Source organism: Carcharodon carcharias, chromosome 14, assembly GCF_017639515.1.
Source record: "Carcharodon carcharias isolate sCarCar2 chromosome 14, sCarCar2.pri, whole genome shotgun sequence".
Lineage (NCBI taxonomy): Eukaryota > Metazoa > Chordata > Chondrichthyes > Lamniformes > Lamnidae > Carcharodon > Carcharodon carcharias.
In genome coordinates this window covers 135,350,657-135,378,374 of record NC_054480.1, presented here as the reverse complement: position 1 = coordinate 135,378,374, position 27,718 = coordinate 135,350,657, and the positions used below count along the sequence as shown (strand labels likewise).

The following is a 27,718-nucleotide window of genomic DNA, read 5'->3' as shown; positions in this document are numbered from 1 at the left end:
GCAATTAATCAAACAATAACTGTAAATAAACAGTAGAAGCAACAGTATTTGACACTGTCTAGTTGCATTCCCATGTTTCCAATGGGACAACGTTCAGCATGGTGCATTGAGCAGGGAAAGGCAGCTGGCTTATTTTCTACTCATTGAGAAATATAATCAATTGGCCAAAGAGTACATTTGAGTTAGTAGCTTCCATTTAGTCAAGCCGAGGATAAAACATTGGCAAGCCTAGGATAAAAATGAACATAAATGACCTTTGATACTCAATTTGAGTAAGAAGGATTTAAACAGGGTTCTTTCTGTCTGACAGTGACTCATTAAAAGAGCAAATGATTTAATAAACTTGGGATATATGAAGAAACAGCATGTTTTGCAATAGCAATTTTCCTAAAGTAATATTATCCAAGATTTTGTAATTATCCAAGATTTTGTAATAACAGCACTCACAATCGTACCAATCATAGAAAAATAACGTTCAAAATATGATGAACTAATAAATCTAGATCGAGTTTAACCCTCTCCAAACCAGGGACAAATGAACTACTGCAGATACAGTCAGACTGCTGGCAACACAGGTGAGGAGATACCTGCTGGAGAATATCTCCCTTGTTTGACATGTAAAACACATATAGAAGATTGATCTGGTCACCATGTCAATCATTGTCATTCTGGCATTCATGCGGCTGAAGTCAGTTTTTTGCAACAGAAGCCAATGTTGCTGAAAAGAGAGTCATGCTGCTGAAGCTTTTCGTACAGGAGTGAAGGGTGCCGATTGGTTGGCAAGTTGACTCTGATTGGTCGAAGCTTTGCCATAGCACATGCAGGGACCCATTCTCTGGAAACAAAAGGAATATGTTCAAGCCTTGCACTGTTATTGAATTACCCATAAGCTTGGGGCACCTATGGTGCTTCGTTGCTATCTTTATGGCAACACTTCAGCCAATCAGAGTCGAATTGCCAACCAATCAGCAGCCTTTTCTCCTGTAGTATAAATTGTTGTGATTATTTGAAATTTGGCATTTTTGTGTTTGTCCTGATCAGTGCAAGACAAAACGCTTTGATAACATGTCTCTCTTTCCTGCAATATAGAAGTTAATGTCTTCCTATGTGGGTCCCAAACAACAACTCACATTCATATAGTGCCTTTAATGTAGCAAAAGATGAAAATATGCTTCTTAGGAGTGTAACTAGCCAAAGGATCCAGAGGTGTCATAGGATGAATAAAATATCTTTTATGTTAAAAAATGATAAACTGGCTATGGAATATATTAAATTAGCTGGAAAATAAGTAAAAATAATATTAAAATAAACCTGATATGGAACAGACAGAATGGAGGAAAACACGATGTGGGGAGAAATTTCATAATTTTATTGGTGTTTATTTTAATTCTGTAGGTTAATATTGCAATAATCAGGTTCCTCCCCATTATTATCATCATGTTAAGGTTTGCTCCAAGTCCAAATTGTAGGCTAAAACCGTGAAAAATAGGCATTTCAGAGAGACTGGAATCTCCTTGGGCATACTGGCACTGGAAAGATTCATTCCAAACATATTGGCTTTCAATCAAAATTTTGTAAAGCTCTTTATTTCTATTTTTGGTTAACGAAAATGTGCAGAACATTGGGAGGGAAGCGAGGAAGGAAAGGAGGGCAGGAGAATCATTGAATGATGCACAGAAGGAGACCATTCGGCCAACTTATTGAAAGAGCTAACCAATTAGTCCCATTCCCCTAGCCTGTAGGTTATTCTCCTTTAAGTATTCAAGAAAGGAAGGAAGTAAAGACTTGCATCCATGTAGTTCCTACCACTTCCTCCAAATCCAATGATATAGCATATAGGGCCACAAAATGGCAAGGCGTACTGTACTGCTCGGGATAGGTGGTCACTGTCTCTGATAAATTGGATTGAATAGTGGAAACGTGGAAATGGATAAGAGTTTCACTTAACTATCTCTGAGGATTGGCAAGTACTTATGCAGAAATTTCCCCCAGAAAATCAAACGAGTTAGGTAAAATCTACAGTAGATTCAGTTATGCATGATGCACTTAAGGTGTGAGAGTGTTGATCTATTTTTGCTCCATGGTTTCTATGTTCTTAAATTCCACAGTATTATTATGGGTCCTTTACATTTTTATTCACACCAACATATTGGTTATGACTAGTATACAGTGAAACAACCGAACTTCATATTGTCACTTGGGTTCCAAGGTTCAAGTTGGTTTAGCTCTGTGTAACAGACATTGGAAGGGAAGAGAAGTCATGTAATAGTAATGCTGGAGATGCAGGGCAGATCCCCAAGGTCCAATTTTATGGTTACAGAGCTGACAAATAACCAACTATTGAGTGGTTCAACCCTAAGTTTCATTGTCAAAGCTTTCACAAACCTTAATGTCATTTTTTAGGGCACAATGCAATTGCAGTAATCCAAAACAGATCCAGAAAAATTGTGGGATAGAATGCCTTATTTGCAAATTGAAACAGAGACAGAGATACATAAAATGTGAGTTGTAATGTCTGATTGCCTTTAGAGCCAAGAAATTTGCAGAGGTAAATTAGATTGGTCACACTTTGAGGGCAATAATGTAACATCCATGGCCCTGTCACAAGGCTGGTATCCAAATGTTTTGTTTTGGAGGAACATCCTGTGGAAATTGTTTAAATGGCAGATGGCAATAAAATTTCCTCATTTTATCAGCACTTCCTGATCAGATTGAACACATTCATCTAGAAACTGGCAGGGGATGCACACATATCAAATGGGAGATGGAGAAGATGATAAAGAGCAACACAGAATCTAAGAACAAACTGGGAGAAAAAAGGCTGGCTGAGATCGAGGCTAGTTTACACATGCACTTGGAGTCACAATGATATGCTGATTCAGAGAACCACGCAGAAGAGATCAGAGGTCAGCAGTGTTTATAGTCTTTGCTGTCACACTATTTGTGCTGTTACAGCTGTCAGAGTGGTTGGCAAGCCAAAAAGAGGAGTGTGTTGGTTGGGGGCTGAGGGCTGAGGGGGTGGAGGTGGGTGTGGGTGTGATGGTGCGAATGTATCTTTGAGCTACAAATTGGATCAGATTGCGCCTATTCTACAGGTGTAAATGGGTGCCTAAAGGTCTATTAACATACGAATTAGGAGCAGGGGTAGGTCATTAGAGCCTGCTCCAACATTCTTTAAGATCATAAAACCATAAGACACAGGAGCAGAAATTAGGCCTTTCGGCCCATCAAGTCTGCTCCGATCATGGCTGATAAGTTTCTCAACCCCATTCTCCCACCTTCTCCCTGTAACCTTTGATCCCCTTACCAATCAAGAACCTATCTATCTCGGTCTTAAATACACTCAATGACCTGACCTCCACAGCCTTCTGTGGCAATGAATTCCATAGGTTCACCACTCTCTGGCTAAAGAAGTTTCTCCTCATCTCTGTTCTAAAGGATCCCCCCTCATCCTTCTAAACTCCATCAAGTATAGACCCAGAGTCCTCAAACATTCGTCGTATGTTAAGCATTTCATTCCTGGGATCATTCTCGTGAACCTCCTCTGGACCCTCTCCAGGGCCAGAACATCCTTCCTGAGATAGGGGGCCCAAAATTGCTCACAATATTCTAAATGTGGTCTGACCAGAGCCTTATAAAGCCTCAGCAGCTCATCCCTGCTTTTATATTCTAGTCCTCTCGAAATAAATGCCAACATTGCATTTGCCTTCTTAACTACCGACTCAACCTGCAAGTTAACCTTAAGAGAATCCTGGACTAGGACTCCCAAGTCCCTTTGCACTCCAGATTTCTGAATTCTCTCCCCATTTAGAAAATAGTCTATGCCTCTATTCTTCCTACCAAAGTGCATGACCTCACACTTCCCCACATTGTATTCCATCTGCCACTTCTTTGCCCATTCTCCTAACCTGTCCAAATCCTTCTGCAGCCTCCCCGCCTCCTCAATACTACCTGTCCCTTTGTATCATCTGCAAACTTAGCCAGTATGCCCTTAGTTCCTTCATCTAGATCATTAATGTATAAAGTGAAAAGTTGTGGTCCCAACATTGACCCCTGCGGAACTCCACTAGTCACTGGCCGCCATCCTGAGAAGGACCCCTTTATCCCCACTCTCTGCCTCCTGCCAGACAGCCAATCTTCTATCCATGCTAGTACCTTGCCTCTAACACCATGGGCTCTTATCTTACTGAGCAGCTTCCTGTGCGGCACCTTGTCAAAGGCCTTCTGGAAGTCCAAGTAGATAACATCCATTGGCTCTCCTTTGTCTAACCTACTCGTTACTTCCTCAAAGAATTCTAACAGATTTGTCAGGCATGACCTCCCCTTGATGAAACCATGCTGACTTTGCCCTGTTTTACCATGCACTTCCAAGTATTCTGAAATCACATCCTTAATAATGGACTCTAAACTCTTACCAATGACTGAGGTCAGGTTAATTGGCCTGTAATTTCCTGCCTTTTGCCTTACTCCCTTCCTAAACAGGGGGGTTACATTAGCGATTTTCCAGTTCTCTGGAACCCTCCCTGAGTTGAGTGATTCCTGAAAGATCACCACTAACGCCTCCACTATCTCTTCAGCTATCTCCTTCAGAACTCTGGGGTGTAATCCATCTGGCCCAGGTGATTTATCCACCTTCAGACCTTTCAGTTTTCCTAGCACCTTCTCCTTGGTAATGGCCACCATACTCACCTCTGCCCCCCAACTCTCTTGAACTTTGGGGATGTCACTCATGTCTTCCACCGTGAAGACTGATGCAAAGTACCTATTCAGTTCCTCCGCCATTTCTTTGTTCCCCACTACTACTTCTCCAGCGTCATTTTCCAGCAGCCCAATATCCACTTTTGCCTCTCTCTTACCTCTTCTATATCTAAAAAAACCCTTACAATCTTCTTTTATATTACCCTCATTTTTACTCTTCCCCCTCCTTATTTCTTTGGCTGATCTGACTGCGGCCTCAGCTCCACATTCCTGCTTACCCCCAGTAACTTTTTATTCCCTCGTTAATCAAGAATTTATCTACCTCTGCCTTAAAAATATTCATTGACCTGCCTGCATTGCTCTCTGGGGATGAGAGTTCCAAAGATTCACGACGCTCTGAGAGAAAAAATTTCTTCTTCCGCCTTTAATGGGAGACCCCTTATTGTTAAACTGTGTCCCCTAGCTCTAGTCTCTCCCACAAAGGGAAAAGTTCTTGCAGCATCCACCCTGTCATGTCCCCTCAAGATCTTATATGTTTCCAAAAGATGACCTCCTGAAACTCCAAGGATACAGGCTCAGCCTGTCCAACCTTTTCTCATAGCGTAACCGCCACATCCCAATTATCAGTCGAGTGAACTGCTTCTAAAGCATTTATATCCTCTTTTAAATAAGGAGACCAAAAACTGTACACAGTACTCTAGATGAGGTCTCACTAATGCCCTGTACAACAGGTAGGTGGCTTGCATATATGCTCATTCTATGCCACCCACCAACGTTGTAAAGGCTCTTCCATAATCATTCAGGCCTAGCAATGAAACAGGCATACGGGTTTATAATTATGCCAACAGGGAGCCTAATGCTAGTTTGAAGCCCCCTTTGCAAAATTCAAATACAATTGACTGCAACAGACACCGTAGTGAAGGCTATGGTCAATTTCCTCATGCAGTCTGTAGCTGAAATAACACTCCTTCAAGGGACCACTGCAGCCTAGGAGGTAACTGGGACCCACAACTCACTCACCAATAATGAGGAAATAAGGCCGGCAGACTAATTTTGATTCGTTCTGCCTCCGCCCTCACTAGATATGCGCACCATGTGCTGCATTGAAACCACGTTCGATTCAGGCATGATCCAATTTCTAGCCCTTTGCGTTGGGCCACCTGATTTCAAAAGTTAGACCACAACACAGTCTCGAGCTAAGTCGCTGCTGGATTCACTCCAAAATGACTTTGTCAGTGTACTGATTTCCTGAAAAAGTAAAACCTGCTTCCCAGAAAATGATAGTTAGATGCCAGAAGAGACATATTAGGAAAAAGTTCCTATTGTACAATTACTTTCATAATTTTAAATGACTAAAGATTTCCAAAATGGAAATTATTTCACAATGATAACACTTCTAATGTGTTCTGCAAAAGGTTGCAATAATTGATTTATTTTTAGGCTTATTGAAACAACATAGCCATAACAAAATTCCTTGTTTCTCAATGTTTCCAGGAATTAGCTCTCGCCCCTCTTACTTTTACTTCAACTTTCTCACCCTCCTCTCTCTTGAATGATTAGCTTTGATATTCCTCTTCCCTGCACTCGCCTCCACGCCCCGTTACCCCTCACCCCCACCACATTGCCTATGTGTATGGCAAGTAGAGTTTCAAGGCCTCCCCTCTCCCAAATTTGATGCCAGTATATGGACACCAGTTGCCATTCGGTAATTACTCAAACAGCCCATCTTTTTTAAGATGAGCAGGTTAAGTTTGTGTGAAAGGGCTGTCCTAGTATGGGATCACCTGTGTACTTTTTCAGCAACAGTCTCTGTACCACAATTAGAAGTAGAACCCTGACTGATTCGCCCCCTTCCTTTCCCAGGGCCACTGATCTCTCTCTCTCCCACTGTATATCTTCCACTTCCTGGCCAATGTGTTCATGTCACTTGCACCTCAGTCTTTTCCATAACAACTCTGTGTGATTTTATTGCTGAGAGGAAGATCCAGGGTGATTTAGAACATCCTTGCTTTCTATTTCTCTGTGTTACACTTCATCCTATTAAGCCTCCCAACGAAGGAAAATCTTTCTGTGAATAAAGGAACAGCCAAATGTCAAAAGGCATGGATTGCACATGAATTTGCTGGGGATTCAGAGCCTCAGAGATTTTGGATTGTCGATGTTGAACAGAATCGCTATTTTTTTTCCATTCGTGGGATGTTGATGTCAATGGCTAGGCCAGCGTTTATTTCCCATCCCTAATTGCTCTTGTTCAGAGGGCATTTTAAGAATCATCCACAAGTCACATGTAGGCCAGCAAATTTCCTTCCCTAAAGGATGTTAGTGAATCAGATGGGTTTTTAACAACAATGGTTATCAGCAGACTTTTAATTCCAGGTTTTCGTTGAATTCAAATTTTGCCATCTGCTGTGGTGGGATTCAAACCCAGGTGCCCAGAGCATTACCCTGGGTCACTAGAATCCCAGTTCAGCAACAATACTGCTATGCCAACACCTCCCCCTATTCTGTTCAATACAAAACACACTATGAGTCAAAAATGAAGCTGATAATGAAATTAAACATTAAAATGCGAGGGAATCAAAAAATCTGCCCTAATTATAGGTTCTGTATGGGGTAGCAAGGAACCCCCCCAAGTGTCACGGCCAGTATTTAGGGTATTACTCAATCAACACCACTGAAAAAGAACAGATTGTCTAGTCATTTATTGTATTGCTGTTTGTGGGAGCTTGCTTTGCATATATTGCTGCATTTCCTATATTACAGCACTGAACACAATGCAAAGTGTCTGTAAAGTTCTTCAGGGCGCCTTGAGGTTGTGAAAGGTGCTATAAGAATGCATGTCTTTATAAAATTCTTTCTTTCATGGACGTAATCCAAATCCTATCAATCCATGGCACAGCACATTACAACATTGTAGGACATTAGGGTGCAGCAGCAGTCTTGAGGAACTCATTATATTTTTTTTCTTAAAAGCTGCAAAATTACCACTGAATAGGTTAAACTGTTGCCATCTTTTATAATAGTAGGATTTATACAACATGTTCCGTTGAAAGGGATTGTATGTAATTTGGGATATAAGGAGAGTGAAATGTGTAATGAGGCAAGAATGTATTCACAAAGCAGCAATCTACAGTTGAAAAAGATTTGTTTTGATAATGTGGTTATAGATAGAAAATGGTCTGATAAGCTGTTGGCCAATCAAAACAATGATAACACTAGCTTGATCCCCAGATGGTCCTGAGTTAGTGACCTCAGCTAGGGGCAGTGGACAGGAGTGTCACAGTTGTCACCAGGGTTAGAGAGGGAAAAATTCGTCCCTTATAAGCTCTCCACTGACCCCTGCTGGAATGGTGTACATGTTGTATGAGCTGAAAACCTGGGTAGGCTACAAGCTCTTCCTCATCCATCCATTCCTCTTTCACTTTTTCTGTGGTTAAATAGCCTGCCAACACCCACTGAACTCACCCATGAGGAAGAGGTGGATGGCCAAATCACCAGTGACCATGAAGCAACACTCAATTAACAATTATCATGCAGAGAGGAAAGATAAAATATTATAAAGAAAATAGAGATTTCTGATTTAGCAGGACGAATGTTCAGGTTTTTTTATTATATATATTTTGGGGGTTCAGGACACCAAATTACTTCAGGATTTGCAAACTCTGATTTTAAATGCTGCAGGAAGTAATAGAAAAACAATGAAGCATTGGAGGAAAAAGATGGGTGCAAATGAGATTTCTTCTAAATATCGAAGGCAAATGGAACCCTTGGATGAATACTCACCTCAAACTGCCCCAATACAATGAATGCTTTATAAGCTTTAAATTCCTGGGCTATCAAGAAAATGGAGCCAATTAACTCACAACCCCCTTCTCCTCCTCCTTCTTCCCCCCCTCCATCCAAGTAAATGGGAACTACAGATACATCGCCTCCCCTACTCTGGTTACTAAAACTAACGGCCTGAGATGTCTGAGTTACATACATCACCTGGCCCACCAGGGAGCTCGGACACAGACCTTCTGCATCAACACATAAATCAAATGTAGGATAAACTGCAAACATAACCAAATATACACTCCACGTAAACACTAACTGCAATTGCCAGCAACATTTAAAATTCATTTACAAGATGTGGGCGTCACTGGCTGGGCCAGCATTTGTTGCCCATCCCTAGTTGCCTACCATCACCTTTTCAAGGGCAATTAGGGCTGGGCAATAAATGTTGGCCCAGCCAGTGACGCCCACATCCCGTAAATGAATAAAATAAATAACATTCATAGACAGGAGGTAAGTTGGGATTATGGGCTGTATGGAAACACGTCATATAACGTTGGAGGAAGCCATGTACAAAGTTTAACTCCTTGCTCCCATTAATTGGCACATAATTCCTCAATTTTACAAAGATGCAGATTGTGGAGTTCTGAATAACAATTTGTCCACTGATGAGAGCACAGTTCTAAACACAGTTTCTTCCCAAATATTTAGGTCCTTAAAATTCTACCAAGCAATAAAAGAAATCTAAACAAGACCACAATGCTTGGGGTTTGGAGCTGGAAGTGCAATGTTGCAGGGAGCCTAGGGCCCACAGAAGCGGGAATGTTAATTTGCTATGTACATCGCCTGGGCCTTCTCTAGACAGCAGACACACCTGCAGCTGCAAACTTCTACCACTATCCAGGGCTTCATAAGTTCCAGACCCTGCAGATCCCCATAACCATATCTACAACATCACCAATACACTCTGAGGCAAAGGGGGTTTCTTCTGAGTTCCCATGGGCGACACACAAATGTTTCATTGGCAAAAACAAAAAAACTGCGGATGCTGGAAATCCAGAACAAAAACAGAATTACCTGGAAAAACTCAGCAGGTCTGGCAGCATCGGCGGAGAAGAAAAGAGTTGACGTTTCGAGTCCTCATGACCCTTCAAGGGTCATGAGGACTCGAAACGTCAACTCTTTTCTTCTCCGCCGTTGCTGCCAGACCTGCTGAGTTTTTCCAGGTAATTCTGTTTTTGTAATGTTTCATTGGCGTTTGCTTTCAGTGCTGATTGACAACCCCAGGCTGGTTGTCTACAACAACAACTTGTATTTGAAGAGCACCTTGAACATCATAAAGCATCCCAAGGCCAGTGTGTAGGCCAGCAAGCATGGGGGTGGGCATTGGCCTCAAGATTAAGGAGGGTAGAATGTGGGAGGTCAGCCATGGTGTGCGTCGGAATAGTCACATCTGGATTTGAGGGTTTCAGCAGCAGGGGGCGGAGGGGAATCAGGCGCTGGAAATAAGCAGGCTTGGTGGTGACACCAATACGCAGTCAGAGGCTCATCTCGGGGTCAAATATGACACCAGGGTTGTGAGCAGTCTGGTTCAGCCTCAGACAGCTGGCGGGGAGAGAGCTGGAGTCAGTAACTAGGGAATGGAGTTTATAGCAGGGACACAAAACAATGACCTTGGTCTTCCCAATATTTAGCTCGGAGAAATTGCTGCCCATCCAGTACTGTATATCCTGCAAACACATACACGGATATATAAACCAGTCCGAAGGAAATACTGTCCCTTTAAGCAAAAACACGCCCAGTTCATGAATATGTAGTTCAGTTCTCAGAGACTGGCTCTTGCTATTTAACAAGCACTGATACATACATGAGACACCCGGAAAACAAAATCTCTTCACTTCTGGGGAATTTTAGCTGCGAGAAGTTTCAAAACTTGGCGCTAATCCTAAAGTTTTCACCATCCAGACGATCACCGATGCTTGGAATTTTTCACCTAAATGGATCCAGCAAGGATCACCTACCTGTCTATCTGTATGTGTGTGTGTGTGTGTGTTAGCTAAAAGGATCAGCACAAGTGGCCAGTAAAACACGTGTTTGCATTTCAAACGGAAAGAAACATTCTGAGAAGGATGAAACTTGCAGGAAAATTACTAGTAATTAAGGAGCGGTAGTTAAATCTTTGGAAGAGATCGCCGGGAGGTGGGGGGGGAAAGACTTATTAAATCGCCAAGTTAAATTAGGCAAAGCTTCAAACCAGAGAAACGCGACTAGCTTTTGGTTGCACTTAATACGACTGAATACTTACAAATTCATCGCTGTCGACAGCAGAGTGTCCATCGGGAGCAGCTGAACACTGAAATCCTTGAAACCTTTGCAAGTTTGGGGATTGTCAATGCAGGCGATCGATTGGGAAGATTTGGCTAAAAATGAAACTACGAGATGACATTCCAAGATAAGTTCTCAGACTGAGATCATTCGAATGGGATCAAGCATGCTCCTTCTGTCTTCCTGGTATGTTCACTTTGTTTAATCGTGCTCTGTCATTGATACTGAATATATGTCAGAGTTAACTCTGAAGCTTGAAAAAATAATGCCTGTGTCCTTTCACACATATTTTTTAAAAAAATAAATAAGTCTTTCCTTGGGTCACTGGGTGTTGATGTTGCTGGATGTTTAAAGTTTGAATTATCCAGTTTATTTCATGACTGATGCTGGGGTGATGTATTGTAATATGATGGAGAAGACAAGCTATTGTGGTCAGTGAAAGTGGCAGGGCACTGTCAGTTGCTGGGAGGGGGATTCTGAGGTCCTTCTCTTTATTTGCCTTCTTAACGTATGTGTGTCTCTCCCCCACCCCACACTCTCTTTAGGAGATGGTACTGCTGGAAATCTTGGCTACTGGCTGGGCTGGTACTGGGATTTGGAACTCTCTGCTGTGCTCAGGTGAGTAGCAGCACAAACTGAATCAGTGTCAGGTAATTATACACCTATACACAGTACACACACACACACACACACACACACACACACACACAACAACAACAACAATGCTGGCAAAATACAGGTGGTGGCATAGTGGTATTGTCCCTGGTACTAATAATTTAGAGACCTGGCGTAATTCTCTGGGACTTGTGTTTGAATCCCAGCATGACAGATGGTGAAGTTTGTATTTAATAAAAATCTGGAATTAAAAATCTGATGATGACCATGGAACCATTGTCAGTTGTTGTAATACTAATTTAGGGAAGGGAATCTGCCGGCTTACGTGTGACTCCAGCCCCAAAGTACGTGGTTGACTTTTAAATGCCCACTGAGCAGGCAATTAGGGATGGGTAATAAATGCTGGTGATGCCTACATTCCCATGAACAAATTTTTTAAAAATTATTCACTGGTAATTAATGTGTTAATTTATGATTTTCCATTTCTTCTTTCTCTTGTTTTTGTTGCTGGTTTTTGAAGCGGAACTATTAGTGGGATTAAAATGGTTTCATTGGCCAATGGTTTCAATTCTGAGATTTTGTTTTTATTGTTTTGGAAAAGGAAAGTTCCTAGCATGGTGCACTTGTAAAGATAATGTGTAGTCACTATGACACAAAATACTGTAAACATCAACAATTTGCAGTTATGTGTATCCCCTATGGCATATCAGATACAACCAGGCAATATGGAGAGAAATGTATGTGTGGAGACAGATAACCGACAACAAGCTGATACATTGGTTGGAGACCTGTAGAAATTGGATATCTCCTCCAGCTCCATATTCATCCCTTGTATTTGAATTTACTTTTACATTAAACAGTTACTTCCATGTGTTACTGCAGTTCCTGTAACAATAGTCCGTGAATGTCATAGCATATTATCCTTTTCGACAAAACATCTCACATAATGAATTATTTGTGGAGTGCAGCAAGTGTTGTGATGTAGGAAAACACTCAATGACCAACCAATATGATGCCAGACAAAGTCCCAGGAAGTGGCCAACCTGAACATCCCAACAAAAATTAAACAAGTAGCTCAACTACTTCAGTTTTCAAGTGAATGAAGCCCAGACTGGACCAGTTGGGATAATTCAGTTTAGAATTAAGTCTCCATTTCATTTTGCCTGGTCAGTTCCCCTTTTCTTGCTCCTTCCTCTGCCTCACCGAAGTGATTGTTCATCAAGGGTCAGGAGGCGGATGAAACTTGGGAGTGCCTCATAGATGAGTTTAATCCTGTGCTCAGCTGGCTTCCAGACTTACCAACAAGGCAGCCAGGAGGAGAAGAGTAGGGGTCACTGGATAATAATCAGGATATCAGGGTGCTGAGGAAAACTGTTATACTCTGACTACCCTGGCCTGAGATCAGTTAACAGCACAGAGTGGCAGTTAAACCCGGCACCTTGCATTGCGCAACAACTCATCCAAGCTAATGGGGAAGCTGATAATTGTTGTGTTTCTGATAATTAAGATTTTTTAAAACATCAGGTGAGTTTTATATTTCGATTCAGATGAGTAACTCTTCTCAATTTGCTCCCCAATGCTAAAATAATAATAGAGGTCTGAACACACAATCTTACATCTACATTTACGGCATCATTATAAATATGGATGGAGTTTTCTTCCTAATATCAGAAGGATTGCCTGTTGGAGCATACAGGAAAAGGTGGTGAAGTGAAGGAATGTAGTGCAGGAGACCATCACCAGGGGGCGCAATGGTAATATCACTGGACTAGTAATCCAGAGATCCAGACTAATTCTCTGGGGGGACATTAGTTCAAATCCCACCACAGCAGCTGGTGGAATTTGAATTCAATTAATAAAATCTGGAATTAAAAGCTCATCTTAGTAATAGTGACCATGAAACTGCTATTGATTGTTATAAAAACCCATCTGGTTCACTAATGCCCTTTAGGGAAGGAAATCTGCCCTCCTTACCTGGTCTGGCCTACATGTGACTCCAGACCCATGGCAATGTGGTTGACTCTTAACTGCCCTCTGAAATGGGCCCACAATTAATGGGGCAATTAGGGGTGGGCAACAAATGCTGGCCTTCCAAGTGCTGCCCACATCCTGTGACAGAATAATTTTTTTTTTTAAATTACCAATCATCCCTCATGCTTGCTGACTACATTGGAGCCCAATCCACCAAAACCGCAGATTTAAACACCTCATCCCTGTGTCCAAACCTTTCCCATCTCTACAGCCTCCTCTAGCCCAACAACCCTCTGAGGTTTCCGTATTCCTCCAATTCTTGATTTTTGTACATCCCCAATTTTCTTCAATCTGCCATTAGTGGCCAATGCTTCAGATGTCTAGGCCCCAAGATATGTAATTCCCTCTCTAAACTTCACAGCTTCTCTCTCCTCCTTTAAGATGCTTGGTAAAAACCAACCTTTTTGATCAAGCATTTTCTCTCCATATTGCCTGGTTGTTATGTGTGGAGACAGATAACCGACAACAAGCTGATACATTGGTTGGAGACCTGTAGAAATTGAATATCTCCTCCAGCTCCATATTCATCCTTTGTGTTTGAATTTACTTTTACATTAAACAATCACTTCCATTTGAGGTTTTGGTGGATCGGGCTCCAATGTAGTCAGGAGTCCTAATGGTCTCCTTCTTTGAATTGGTGTCTATTTTTGTCTGATTAAGCTCCTGTGAAACACTTTGGGAAATTATTAATTAAGAGGAGTTACTCATTTGAATCAAAATATTACAACTCAATCGTTCAATTAAAAAATCTTATTTAGCAGGAACACAACAATATCAGCTCCCCCATTAGTTTGGACAATACAAGTTGAACAATGCAAGGTGCTGGGTTTGACTACCACTCTGCGCTGTTAACTAATCTCAGCCAGGGCAGTCAGGGTATGACAGTTGTCCTCAGTGGTCTGATGTCCTGATCATTATCCACCTCTCCTCCTCCCGCCTGCCCTTGTCGGTAAGTGTACTATGTTAAATGGGCTATATAAATGCAAGCTGCTACTTTTGTTTGGCAGCCTGCCAGAGAGAAACAGTCCTGGTCGAGGGTTAAGTGTCAACTGTGGCGTTTACCCTGGCTTGTGTCAACAGTGCAATGAGACTAGCAAAATGGATTTTCATTATAGATTATGCTGATGAATTACATTGATTTCTTAATTGTTAATGAAGTTTTGATCTTCATTAGGAGTACTTGCAAAGCCTAGGCGTTAGGAACCTGGGGAGTATTGTGTAGTGGTGTAGTGGTATTGTCACAGGACTAAAGCTCTAGGTACCCACTGTAATGCCTTGGGAACTGAGGTTTGAATCCTACCACAGCAGATAGTGAAATTTGAGCTCAATTTATTTTAAAAATCTGGAATTAAAAGTTTAATGGTAACCATAAAACCATTTACAACAATTTGCCAATTGTTGTAAAAACCCATTGTTGTAAAATCTGCCATCCTGGTCTGGCCTACATGTGACTGCAGACCACAGCAATATGTTTGATTCTTAAATGCCCTCTGCCCACTCAGTTCTCGAGGGCAATTAGGGATGGGCAATAAATGCTGGCCCAGCTAGCGGTGCCCACAACCCATGAACAAGTAAAAAAAAAGTTGCACTGAGATCTGTGCGAGGAATGTCAGCTCCTGACAGCTGGCTGCAATCTGAAGTTAAGAGCCTCTTGATTCTCTAAGGGTAACTGTGTAAGACTTATTTGTCTTACATAGGCAACTTAACTTTTGTGTAGTTGAATGACCTTGTTTTCTTTTGTCCTGACGTGTCACATTAATCACCTGTTAACAATCACAGCCACATAATAAAAGCCTCAGAACATGTCAACAACTTCTGTCCCTGCTGTGAAAAAGCCATCAGGTTCAAGTTAGAACTAAAGCTGGGGCTTTAGATTCTCCTGTTCTAATGCTTTTAGCTTGGTAATACGTTGTTGGTAGCACCCATTGCAGTACTCCCGTCTCTATAGTGCGCTTCTATGGTAAAAATGCCAGTTGCCATACTTGCTCGATGACTTACTGGGCCCAATTTGAACTCTGCATAAGTGGATGGGTTTTGAGTGAGTTAAAATCTCATCTATCGAGTTAATCCAGTGAGTAATTGAGCCACCTTCATTAGAAAAGTCCCTGGTTTGATTTCTAATGTGTGCTGAGCTAGCTAAACAAGCCACTAAAGCAGTAAGGTGTGTATCCTTAACTGGACTGCGCTCCCAAATCAGCAAGGGGAAAATCTCGCTCTGCTCCCGCCCCTAATCTCTGTCCTGCAACTCCTGTTGGAAGTCTAAATGTGTGGATGTATCTTTGAGGATCAGGCTTAGTTTTGTCACCACCTAGAGTCAAATCGCCTTCTGACAGTTATGGTCAAGGCTCAGACATGAATAATGCCCTTTGTGCAAAGCACTGTAACCCAAAGTAAAATTACTCGAGAGTCTGTTCACATACCTCAGACCCCTGATACAAGGCACTAACCTCACAGCTCTTCTGTGAACCTTCACCATTCAAATGTTTTTTTTTAACACCTAAAAAAGATCAGACGGAAGGTGTGAACAACATGTTTCCACAGGTAGACTCCTGGAGCTTCCACTTATGCATGTGTGAGGATCAAGACCTTAAAAGCAAATAGCTTCAAACATTGTTTGGAGTGGGCAGCTTTGGATGAAAGTGATCTTCATCAGCATGGCACTTTATTTTTTAACAATGACTTACTCAGGTTGCACTGCTTTAGGTCGGGGCAAACAGCCAGTTCACAGTTATGATGCTCGAGTGTTTATCTGAAGAGGCTGCTGTAGTCACAATGCAATAAATAGCTGCAGCCCATTGAGGGATGAATTAGCCAATAACTGGGAGCATGATATTTTGCAACAAATCTGGTGAATTTCTACACTTGCCCAATGTGTTTGCTGTCATGGGTTCCACAATGGTGCATGAAAGAATCCACAGATGATGAAAGTGGTAGTTTCTGAATAATAACAGGTCACTCACCTTCCCCATGGAGCTGTCATTTATTCAGTTCACCAAGGCTATATAACCCCCCCCAAGTGTACTCAGTTTATAGTTATGCCACATAGTTTACTGTGAGCTTCTCCAGAATGTGTCATTTTTGAAGGTATTTGCAAATGGTAATATGTCCTCCTCACCTCCCCATTCTGTGCTGCGCTGTGAGAGGTGAAGTTTGAACTTACATACTGGAATGTTGGTGTGTAAAATACTTCCTTTTTTTCTGGAATTGGTTCCTAGATGTAAGGTGGTGAGTTCTCACTATCAATTTCATGCTGTGGTAAATGTCTGTGATAAAACCACTGCCTCAAGTTACCACCAGCTTGTTGGGTAAGTGTACAGTGGTACTCAGCCACACGGAGCAGAAGAGCCCTGGGTTTGGTGCACAGTGTGTGAGCAGATAGCTCTGACACCAGCCAAGGCAGCATCTGGGCTGTTTTCACTGGGCTCAGTGTTCCTAAGCTATGAAGTGTATGTGGTGGGGGTTGCGACGGGGAGGAATAGCTCAATACTTGCTGGAAAGTTCATGCTGGACATAATGGAAGCACAACATTGTCCTTATTACTGATGCTCTCCAGAACTGCATAGCCTGCCATCATTCACTATCGAAACTTAACAAGAAAGACTATGTAAAAATAGAAAGGGGAAACAGGTTGTTTGGCACAATCAACCCAAGTTGATGTTTATCCTTCACACTAGCAGCAGTCACAACTACTTGTATCTGCCCTAACCCCGAATATCTTGATAAAAGCAAAATACTGCGGATGCTGGAAATCTGAAACTAAAACAGAAAATGCTGGAAAATCTCAGCAGGTCTAACAGCATCTGTGGAGAGAAAAACATAGTTAACGTTTCGAGTCCGTATGACTCTTCTTCAGAGCTAAAGTAAAAAAAGGGTGCTTAAATTTATACTGTTTAAGGGAGGGTGGAGCAGGTGAAGCTGGATAGAAGGCCAGCAATAGGTGGGGGCAAAGGAGAGATTGACAAAGATGTCATCAACAAAAGAACAAAGGGATGTTAATGGTACTGGTACTGGCTAAAGGAGGTGCTGATGGTGGCATTAAGGTAATAAAGCAGAATATGATAATGGTAGGACAAGAGCAAACACTCTGGAAAGAACAACATGAACAAATGACGGATGGCCCTTGTGGGGGTGGGGTGGGGGGAGGGGATTGTGGTGGGAAAAAAAAGATCGAAAATAGGATAAAAGGTGGGGATAAAACAATGAATAAACATGAAAAAATAAATAAATGGATAAAAAATAAAAATAAAAAAATAAAAATGAATATTGAAAAAAGGGGATAAAAAAGGGTTGAGAATGGAGGAGAGAGTTCATGGTCTGAAGTTGTTGAACTCAATGTTAAATGCCAAGTATCTTGATTTCTCTTGTCTTTCATCCACGAACCTCACCTATTCTTAAATGCTGATGTGGCCTTTGCTTCAACTGTTCTAACTCTAGTTGTGCATTGCCCAACTTCAAACCCACTGCACTGCAATGTTTCTCATGCTCTCTGTCTCTAAGGTCTTCCATTTAATCTTTCATCTGGGCCAGTGGAATTGTACAATTAATAATTACTTACCTCTCCCTCTTTATCATCCCTTTGCTCCTTTTTCACCTTCAAAAGATGGACCGTCCAGTCAAACAGACAAGTGGCTTTGGTTATAGCCAATCATTTTTTGGGGGTATTGGGGAGTATTCAGTAAGTTCCTGGTAAAAGCTGAAGATAAATCACCTACCTCCCAAAATTAAACCATAAAAGATATGTACTATATTTGGCTTTGCATGTCAGTCGATACTACAGTCAGAGAATGTCTACTCCAGATGAGAAACTTCTGCATCAATTTCTTTGGTGAGTTTTCTGGTTTTCAATGTGACTGCATGCACTGGAGAATGGAAAGCTTGCCAAATTTGAAACCCAGCGACAGCATCAAGCACTCCCAGGGCATAAATGCAAAGTAAAGCTCCCTCTAACTTTGTTCCGACAGTCTACCTCAGTCCTGAAATAGCTGAACGTGTGAAATTGCCTTTACGTTTTGTGATTTTCCCAAAGAGCAAACTGGAATCATATTTTACTTGAGTGAAAAATTGCAAGCAGAGCACAGTCAGTGTCATAAACTAAAACGTCAAGTGAGTCTATGTAGCAATAACACTTCAGTTAGATAAACACTGAGGTGCATATCGGCTCAATCCAAAGGAACAATTCCAAATGAACTCCCCCAGTTCTATTGTTAAATGTTGCTGTTGAGCAGTTGATGCCAGAGTTCTGCCAATTGCCTATTTCAATAAACTAATCTCTTTAGTTACTCACTGTAAAAAAGTTCCTTGAATAGTCAGCCAATTTGTCAGAATTCCTCACAGTTTCCAGATTGGCACTTGAAGGGCAATAAATTCAAAACCCTAATCCACAAAACCAGTATTTCCATGAGCGAGTGGACAATCTGAGGAGCAAGCTCCTTAGGAAGATGGAGGGAGCAATTAGTATTGATTCATTCAAATGCCAATTAGAGAGACTTCTTTCAAAGTTTGGGACACAGTATGAGTAACCTGAGACATGATATGGTAAGTCACAGAATCACAGAAAGTTTACGGCATAGAAAGAGGCCATTTGGCTCATCATGTCTGTGCTAGCCAATAAAACGAGCCACCCAGCCTAATCCCACTTTTTTTCCTTATCTCCATTCTAATCTTTCTACCAATCACTTTAAATCTATGCCCCATAGTCACTGGACTCTCTGCTAATGTAAATAGAACCTTCCCATCCACTCCATCCAGCCCCCTCACAATTTTGTACATCTCAAACAAATCTCCCCTCAAGATCTCCTCTGCTCCAGGAGAACCACCCCAGCCGATCCAATCTTTCCTCATAGCTGGATTTTTCCAGTTCTGGCAGCATCCTCATAAATCTCCTCTGTACTGTCTCCAGTGCAATTACATTCTTCCTGTAATGAGGTGACCACAACTGCACACAGTTCTGAAGTTGTGATCTAACTAATGATTAATGTAGTTCCAGTAATTAGTCAACAACTCCATTATCAGGTCGTATTAGGATGTTAGGTGGATTCGGCACCTCCAAACTCCTTTAACCACACTCTACTATCACTCCAAACTCCTTTAACCACACTCCACTATCACTCCAGACCCCTCCAACTGCACTCCACTATCACTCCAAACTCCTCCAACAACCCTTCACTATCACTCCAAACTCCTCCAACTGCACTCCACTATCACTCCAAACTCCTCCAACAACCCTTCACTATCACTCCAAACTCCTCCAACTGCACTCCACTATCACTCCAAACTCCTCCAACAACCCTTCACTATCACTCCAAACTCCTCCAACTGCACTCCACTATCACTCCAAACTCCTTTAACCACACTCCACTATCACTCCAAACTCCTTTAACCACACTCCACTATCACTCCAAACTCCTCCAACTGCACTCCACTATCACTCCAAACTCCTTTAACCACACTCCACTATCACTCCAAACTCCTCCAACTGCACTCCACTATCACTCCAAACTCCTCCAACAACCCTTCACTATCACTCCAAACTCCTCCAACTGCACTCCACTATCACTCCAAACTCCTTTAACCACACTCCACTATCACTCCAAACTCCTCCAACTGCACTCCACTATCACTCCAAACTCCTCCAACTGCACTCCACTATCACTCCAAACTCCTTTAACCACACTCCACTATCACTCCAAACTCCTCCAACTGCACTCCACTATCACTCCAAACTCCTTTAACCACACTCCACTATCACTCCAAACTCCTCCAACAACCCTTCACTATCACTCCAAACTCCTCCAACAACCCTTCACTATCACTCCAAACTCCTCCAACTGCACTCCACTATCACTCCAAACTCCTCCAACAACCCTTCACTATCACTCCAAACTCCTCCAACAACCCTTCACTATCACTCCAAACTCCTTTAACCACACTCCACTATCACTCCAAACTCCTCCAACCACCCTTCACTATCACTCCAAACTCCTCCAACTGCACTGCACTATCACTCCAAACTCCTTTAACCACACTCCACTATCACTCCAAACTCCTCCAACAACCCTTCACTATCACTCCAAACTCCTCCAACAACCCTTCACTATCACTCCAAACTCCTCCAACAACCCTTCACTATCACTCCAAACTCCTCCAACTGCACTCCACTATCACTCCAAACTCCTCCAACTGCACTCCACTATCACTCCAAACTCCTTTAACCACACTCCACTATCACTCCAAACTCCTTTAACCACACTCCACTATCACTCCAAACTCCTTTAACCACACTCCACTATCACTCCAAACTCCTTTAACCACACTCCACTATCACTCCAAACTCCTTTAACCACCCTTCACTATCACTCCAAACTCCTTTAACCACACTCCACTATCACTCCAAACTCCTCCAACTGCACTCCACTATCACTCCAAACTCCTTTAACCACACTCCACTATCACTCCAAACTCCTTTAACCACACTCCACTATCACTCCAAACTCCTCCAACAACCCTTCACTATCACTCCAAACTCCTCCAACAACCCTTCACTATCACTCCAAACTCCTTTAACCACACTCCACTATCACTCCAAACTCCTCCAACCGCCCTTCACTATCACTCCAAACTCCTCCAACTGCACTCCACTATCACTCCAAACTCCTTTAACCACACTCCACTATCACTCCAAACTCCTTTAACCACACTCCACTATCACTCCAAACTCCTTTAACCACACTCCACTATCACTCCAAACTCCTCCAACAACCCTTCACTATCACTCCAAACTCCTCCAACAACCCTTCACTATCACTCCAAACTCCTCCAACAACCCTTCACTATCACTCCAAACTCCTCCAACAACCCTTCACTATCACTCCAAACTCCTCCAACAACCCTTCACTATCACTCCAAACTCCTCCAACTGCACTCCACTATCACTCCAAACTCCTCCAACAACCCTTCACTATCACTCCAAACTCCTCCAACAACCCTTCACTATCACTCCAAACTCCTCCAACTGCACTCCACTATCACTCCAAACTCCTTTAACCACACTCCACTATCACTCCAAACTCCTTTAACCACACTGCACTATCACTCCAAACTCCTTTAACCACACTCCACTATCACTCCAAACTCCTTTAACCACACTCCACTATCACTCCAAACTCCTTTAACCACACTCCACTATCACTCCAAACTCCTCCAACAACCCTTCACTATCACTCCAAACTCCTCCAACAACCCTTCACTATCACTCCAAACTCCTCCAACTGCACTCCACTATCACTCCAAACTCCTCCAACCGCCCTTCACTATCACTCCAAACTCCTCCAACTGCACTCCACTATCACTCCAAACTCCTTTAACCACACTCCACTATCACTCCAAACTCCTTTAACCACACTCCACTATCACTCCAAACTCCTCCAACAACCCTTCACTATCACTCCAAACTCCTTTAACCACACTCCACTATCACTCCAAACTCCTCCAACTGCACTCCACTATCACTCCAAACTCCTTTAACCACACTCCACTATCACTCCAAACTCCTCCAACTGCACTCCACTATCACTCCAAACCCTTCTAACCACATTTCACTATCACTCCAAACCCCTCCAACTGCATTTCATTATCACTCAAACTCCTCTAACCACCCTTCACTATCACTCCAAACTCCTCTAACCACCCTTCACTATCACTCCAAACTCCTCCAACTGCACTCCACTATCACTCCAAACTCCTTTAACCACACTCCACTATCACTCCAAACCCTTCTAACCACATTTCACTATCACTCCAAACCCCTCCAACTGCACTCCACTATCACTCCAAACTCCTCTAACCACCCTTCACTATCACTCCAAACTCCTCTAACCACCCTTCACTATCACTGCAAACTCCTCTAACCACCCTTCACTATCACTCCAAACTCCTCTAACCACCCTTCACTATCACTGCAAACTCATCCAAGCACCATTCACTACAGTTCCAAACACATCCAACTGCACTTCACTATCAATCCATGCTCCTCCAACCACACTCCACAGTCACTCCAACCTCCCCCGAACACACTCCCCTGTCACTCCAAACTCCTCCAACTGCACTCCATTATCACTTAAAACTCTAACCATCCTTCACTATCACTCCAAACTCCTCTAACCACATTTCACTATCACTCCAAACTCCTCCAACTGCACTCCACTATCACTCCAGACCCCTCCATCTATACTCCACTATCACTTCAAAGTCCTCCAACCACCCTTCACAATCGCTCCAAATTCCTCCAACGTCCCCTCACTATCATTCCAAACACTCCAATTGAACCCCATTATCACTCTAAACTCCTCCAACCACCCTTCACTGTCACTCCAAACCCCTCCAGCTGCACTCGACTATCACTTCAACCTCCTCCAACTGCACTCCACTATCAGTCCAAACTCCTCTAACCACCCTTCACTATCACTCCAAACTCCTCCATCTGCACTCCACCATCACTCCAAACTCATCCAAGCACCCTTCACTACAGCTTCAAACACATCCAACTGCACTTCACTATCACTCCAAACTCCTCCAATTGCACTGCATTATCAATCCAACTTCCCCGACCGCACTTCACTTTTACTCCAAACTCCTCAAACTGCACTCCACTATCACTACAACCTGCTCTAGACACACTCCACTCTCAGCCCAATTTCCTCCAGCCTTGCTGCATTCTATCTCTCCAACCTCCTGCAAAAACTTCACTATTTCTCCAACCTCCTCCAGTGATGCTGCACTCTATCTTGTCAACCTCCTCAAGCCGCTCTCCACTTTCCCTCCAGCCTCTTCCAGCCCTTGTCCTTATCTCCCCCGAAACCTCCACCAGCTCCGTCCATCTTCTCATTCTGATCTGCTAAATATTTTACACTCCATGAATTGAAAATCCTTTGGTCACCCTGTGTGTACTCTCCAGAACTCTACACCTAAATCTCTTTGCCTTAGGACATCTCTTCCCAACTTCAAAACCCTTCCTAAAACTGATCACTTCAGCTGCAACTTTGGCCATATTCCCACCTCCCATAATTTCCCACCCATTCTAATCTGACCCCAGTACCTCGGGACATTTTACTGCATTAAAGGTTCTATATAAATATAAGTTGTTATTGCTATTGTATCAGTTACTATAGTAACGTGCTGCATTGTCAGGCTGGCCATAAGCTAACAGCAATAAAATTAATGGTGCAAGTTTGCTTTGGTTTAAGCACCCTAGGGCTCAGGCGACTGTTTAACTTCAGAGTGCCAGTCCAAACAGTGATGTGATTATGCTTCAGTAACATTCCAGTCCCTATATTTAATGGAACTGTGCTCCACAGATTTTTAGAAACATAGAAAATAGGAGCAGAGCAGCCTATTCAGCCCTTGGAGCCTGCGCCGCCATTCATCATGATCATGGCTGATCATCCAACTCAATAGCCTGCTCCCACTTTCTCCCCATATCCTTTGATTCCTTTCATCCCAAGAGCTATATCTAACAACTTCTTGAAAACATACCATGGTTTGGCCTCAACTACTTTCTGTGGTAGCGAATTCCAGAGGCTCACCACTCTCTGGGTGAAGAAATTTCTCCTCATCTCAGTCCCAAATGGTCTACCCCGTATCCTCAGATTGTGACCCCTGGTTCTGGACTCCCCTACCATCAGGAACAGCCTTCCTGCATCTACCCTGTCTAGTCCTGTTAGAATTTTGTAGGTTTCTATGAGATCCTCCCTCATTCTTCTGAACTCCAGCGAATATAATCCTAATCAACTCAATCTCTCCTCATGTGTCAGTCCCGCCGTCCCAGAAATCAGTCTGATAAACCTTCGCTGCCTCTCTCTATAGCAAGAACATCCTTCCTCATATAAGGAGACCAAAACTGCCCACAATATTCCAGATGTGGTCTCACCAAGGCCCTGTATAATTGCAGCAAGAAATCCCTGCTCCTGTACTCAAATCTTCTCATTATGAAGGCCAACATACCATTTGCCTTCTTTACCACCTGCTGCACCTGCATGTTTACCTTCAGCAACTGATGTACAAGGACACCCAGGTCTCGTTGCACGTTCCCCTCTCTCAATTTATAGCCATTTAGATAATAATCTGCCTTCCTGTTTTTGCTATCAAAGTGGATAACCTCACATTTATTCACATTATACTGCATCTGCCATGCATTTGCCTGCTCACTCAGCTTGTCCAAATCACACTGAAGCATCTCTGCATCCTCATCACAGCTCACCCTCCCACCCAGCTTTGAGTCATCTGCAAATTTGGAGATATTACATTTAGTTCCCTCATCGAAATCATTAATATATATTGTGAATAGCTGGGGTCCCAGCACCAATCCCTGCGGTACCCCATTAGCCACTGCCTGCTATTTGGAAAAAGACCCGTTTATCCTACTCTTTGTTTCCTGTCTGCCAGCCAGTTTTCTATCCATCTCAATACACTGCCCCCAATCCCATGCGCTTTAATTTTACACGCTAATCTCTTATGTGGGACTTTGTCGAAAGCCTTCTGAAGTCCAAATAAACCACATCCACTGGCTCCCCCTCATCAACTCTACTAGTCACATCCTTGAAAAATTCCATTAGATTTGTCAAACATGATTTCCCTTTTGTAAATTCATGCTGACTCTGTCCGACTCTGCCACTGTTTTCCAAGTGCTTAGCTATTAAATCTTTTATAATGAACTCTAGAATTTACCCTACTACCGACGCCAAGCTGACTGGTCTATAATTCCATGTTTTCTCTCTACCTCCTTTTTAAATAATGGGGTTATATTAGCTACCCTCCAATCTGTAGGAACTGTTTCAGAGTATATAGAACACGGAAGATGACTACCACTGCATCCACTATTTCTAGGGCTGCTTCCTTAAGTACTCTGGGATGTAGATTATCAGGCCCTGGGGATTTATCAGCCTTCAGTTCCATCAATTTCCCCAACACCATTTCCCTAATAATCCTGATTTCTTTCAGTTCCTCCCTCTCACTAAACCCTGTGTTCCCCACCACTTCTGGTATGTTATTTGTGTCCTCCTTTATGAAGACAAAACCAAAGTATGTATTTAGTTGGTTAGCCATTTCTTTGTTCCCCATTATAAATTCCCCTGTTTCTGACTGTAAGGGACCTACATTTGCCTTCACCAATCTTTTTCTCTTCACATACCTATAGAAACTTTTACAGTCAATTTTTATGTTCCCCGCAAGCTTACTCTCGTAGTCTATTTTCCTCTTCTTAATCAATCCCTTGGTCCTCCTTTGTTGAATTCTAAACTTCTCCCAGTCCTCAGGTCTGTTGTTTTTTCTTGCCAATTTGTATGCCTCTTCCTTGGATCTAATACTATCTCTAATTTCCCTGGTAAGCCATAGTTTGGCCACCTTTCCTGTTTTACTTTTGCGCCAGACAGGAATAAACAATTATTGCAGTTCACCCATGGGCTCCTTGAATGTTTGCAATTGCCTATCCACCGTCATCCCTTAAAGTAAGGTTTCCCAATCCATCATAGCCAATCCGTGCCTCATACCATTGTAGTTTCCTTTATTAATATTCAGGACCCTAGTCTCAGAATCAACTACGTCACTCTCCATCTTGATGAAGAATTCTATCATATTATGGTCACTCATCCCCAAGGGGCCTCGCACAACTAGTTTGCCAATTATTCCTTTCTCATTACACAATACCCAGTCTCGGATGGCCTGCTCTCTAGTTGGTTCCTCAATGTATTGGTCCAGAAAACCATCCCGTACACATTCCAGGAATTCATCCTCCACAGTATTGTTAATAATTTGATTTGTCCAATCTATATGCAGATTAAAGTCACCCATAATTATAGATGCTCCTTTATTGCATGCATCTCTAATTTCCTGTTTAATGCCATTCCCAACATCACCACTACAGTTTGGGGTCTATTTACAACTCCCACTAATGGTTTCTTCCCCTTAGCGTTTCTCAGCTCTACCCATACAGATTCCACATCGTCAGAGCTAACGTCTTTCCTCACTATTGTGTTAATTTCCTCTTTAACAAGCAATGCAACTCCACTGCCTTTTCATTTTTGTCTGTCCTTCCTAAATACTGAATACCCCTGGATATTCAGTTCCCATCCCTGGTCACCCTGCAGCCATGTCTCCGTAATCCCGACTATATCATACCTGTTTACATCTAACTGCACGGTTAATTCATCCACTTTATTGCGAATGCTCCTTGCGTTAAGGCACAAAGCCTTAAGGCTTGTCTTTCTAACATTATTTGTACCATTCCCACTATTTTTCACTGAGGCCCTGTTTGATTCTGGCCCTTGATTTCTCTGCCTATCACTTTTCTTATTCCCCTTTCTGTCTTTCGTTCTTGTCCTCGTTTCCCCCTCCTCTGACTCCTCGGGTAAGTTCCCATCCCACTACTATTTTAGTTTAAACCCTCCCCAACCCCACTCTAGCAAATGTTCCTCCTAGGACACCAGTCCCAGTCCTGCCCAGGTGTAACCCGTCCAGTTTGTACTAGTCCCACCTCCCCCAGAACTGGTCCCAATGTCCCAGGAATCTGAAATCCTCCCCCTTACTCTTCTCTTCAGCCATGCGTTCATCCAGTATATCCTGCGCTTTCTACTCTGACTAGCACGTGGCACTGGTAGTAATCCTGAGGTCCTACTTCTCAACTTACTTCCTCACTCCCTATATTCTGCTTTTAGGACCTCATCCCCTTTTTGACCAATGTCGCTTGTGCCGATGTGTACCACGACCATTGGCTGTTCACCCTCCCCCTTCAGAATGTCCTCTAGCTGCTCTGAGACATCCTTGCCCCTAGGACCAGTGAGGCAACATACCATCCTGGAGTTTCATTTGCGGCCACAGAAACACCTATCTATTCCCCTTACAATTGAATCCCCTATAACTATTGCATTCCCTTACTTTTTACTCCTCCCCTGTGCAGCACAGCCAACCATGATGCAACAAATTTGGCTGTTGCTGCTTTCCCCAGCAGTATCCAAAGTGGAATATCTGTTTTGCATGGGAATAGCCAGAGGAAATTCCTGCACTGCCTGCCTAGTCCTCTTGTTCTGCCTGGTCGTCACCCATTCCCTTCCTGCCTGTGGACTCTTAGTCTGCAGTGTGACCACCTCTCTATACGTGCCCCTGCCTTACGGGTACTCCACAGTGTCCCCAGCTGCTGCTCCAGCTCCGAAACCTGGGCTTCCAGGAGCTGCAGCTGGAGACACTTCCCACACACATGCTGGCCCTAGGCACTGGAAATGTTCCC

The 27,718-nt window shown here is 42.9% G+C and overlaps 1 protein-coding gene across 1 annotated transcript in view; it reads left to right on the top strand.

Annotated features, from left to right (window-relative positions):
* Positions 1 to 10,313: 10,313 nt before the first annotated feature.
* Positions 10,314 to 27,718, top strand: part of LOC121287424 (ADAMTS-like protein 5) — a 128,528-nt gene continuing 111,123 nt past the window's right edge. The window contains exons 1-2 of the mRNA XM_041205292.1: positions 10,314 to 10,983; positions 11,343 to 11,415. Of these exons, the coding sequence (XP_041061226.1) occupies positions 10,952 to 10,983; positions 11,343 to 11,415 (105 nt within the window). The 5' untranslated portion in view covers positions 10,314 to 10,951. The remainder of the gene's footprint in view (positions 10,984 to 11,342; positions 11,416 to 27,718) is intronic.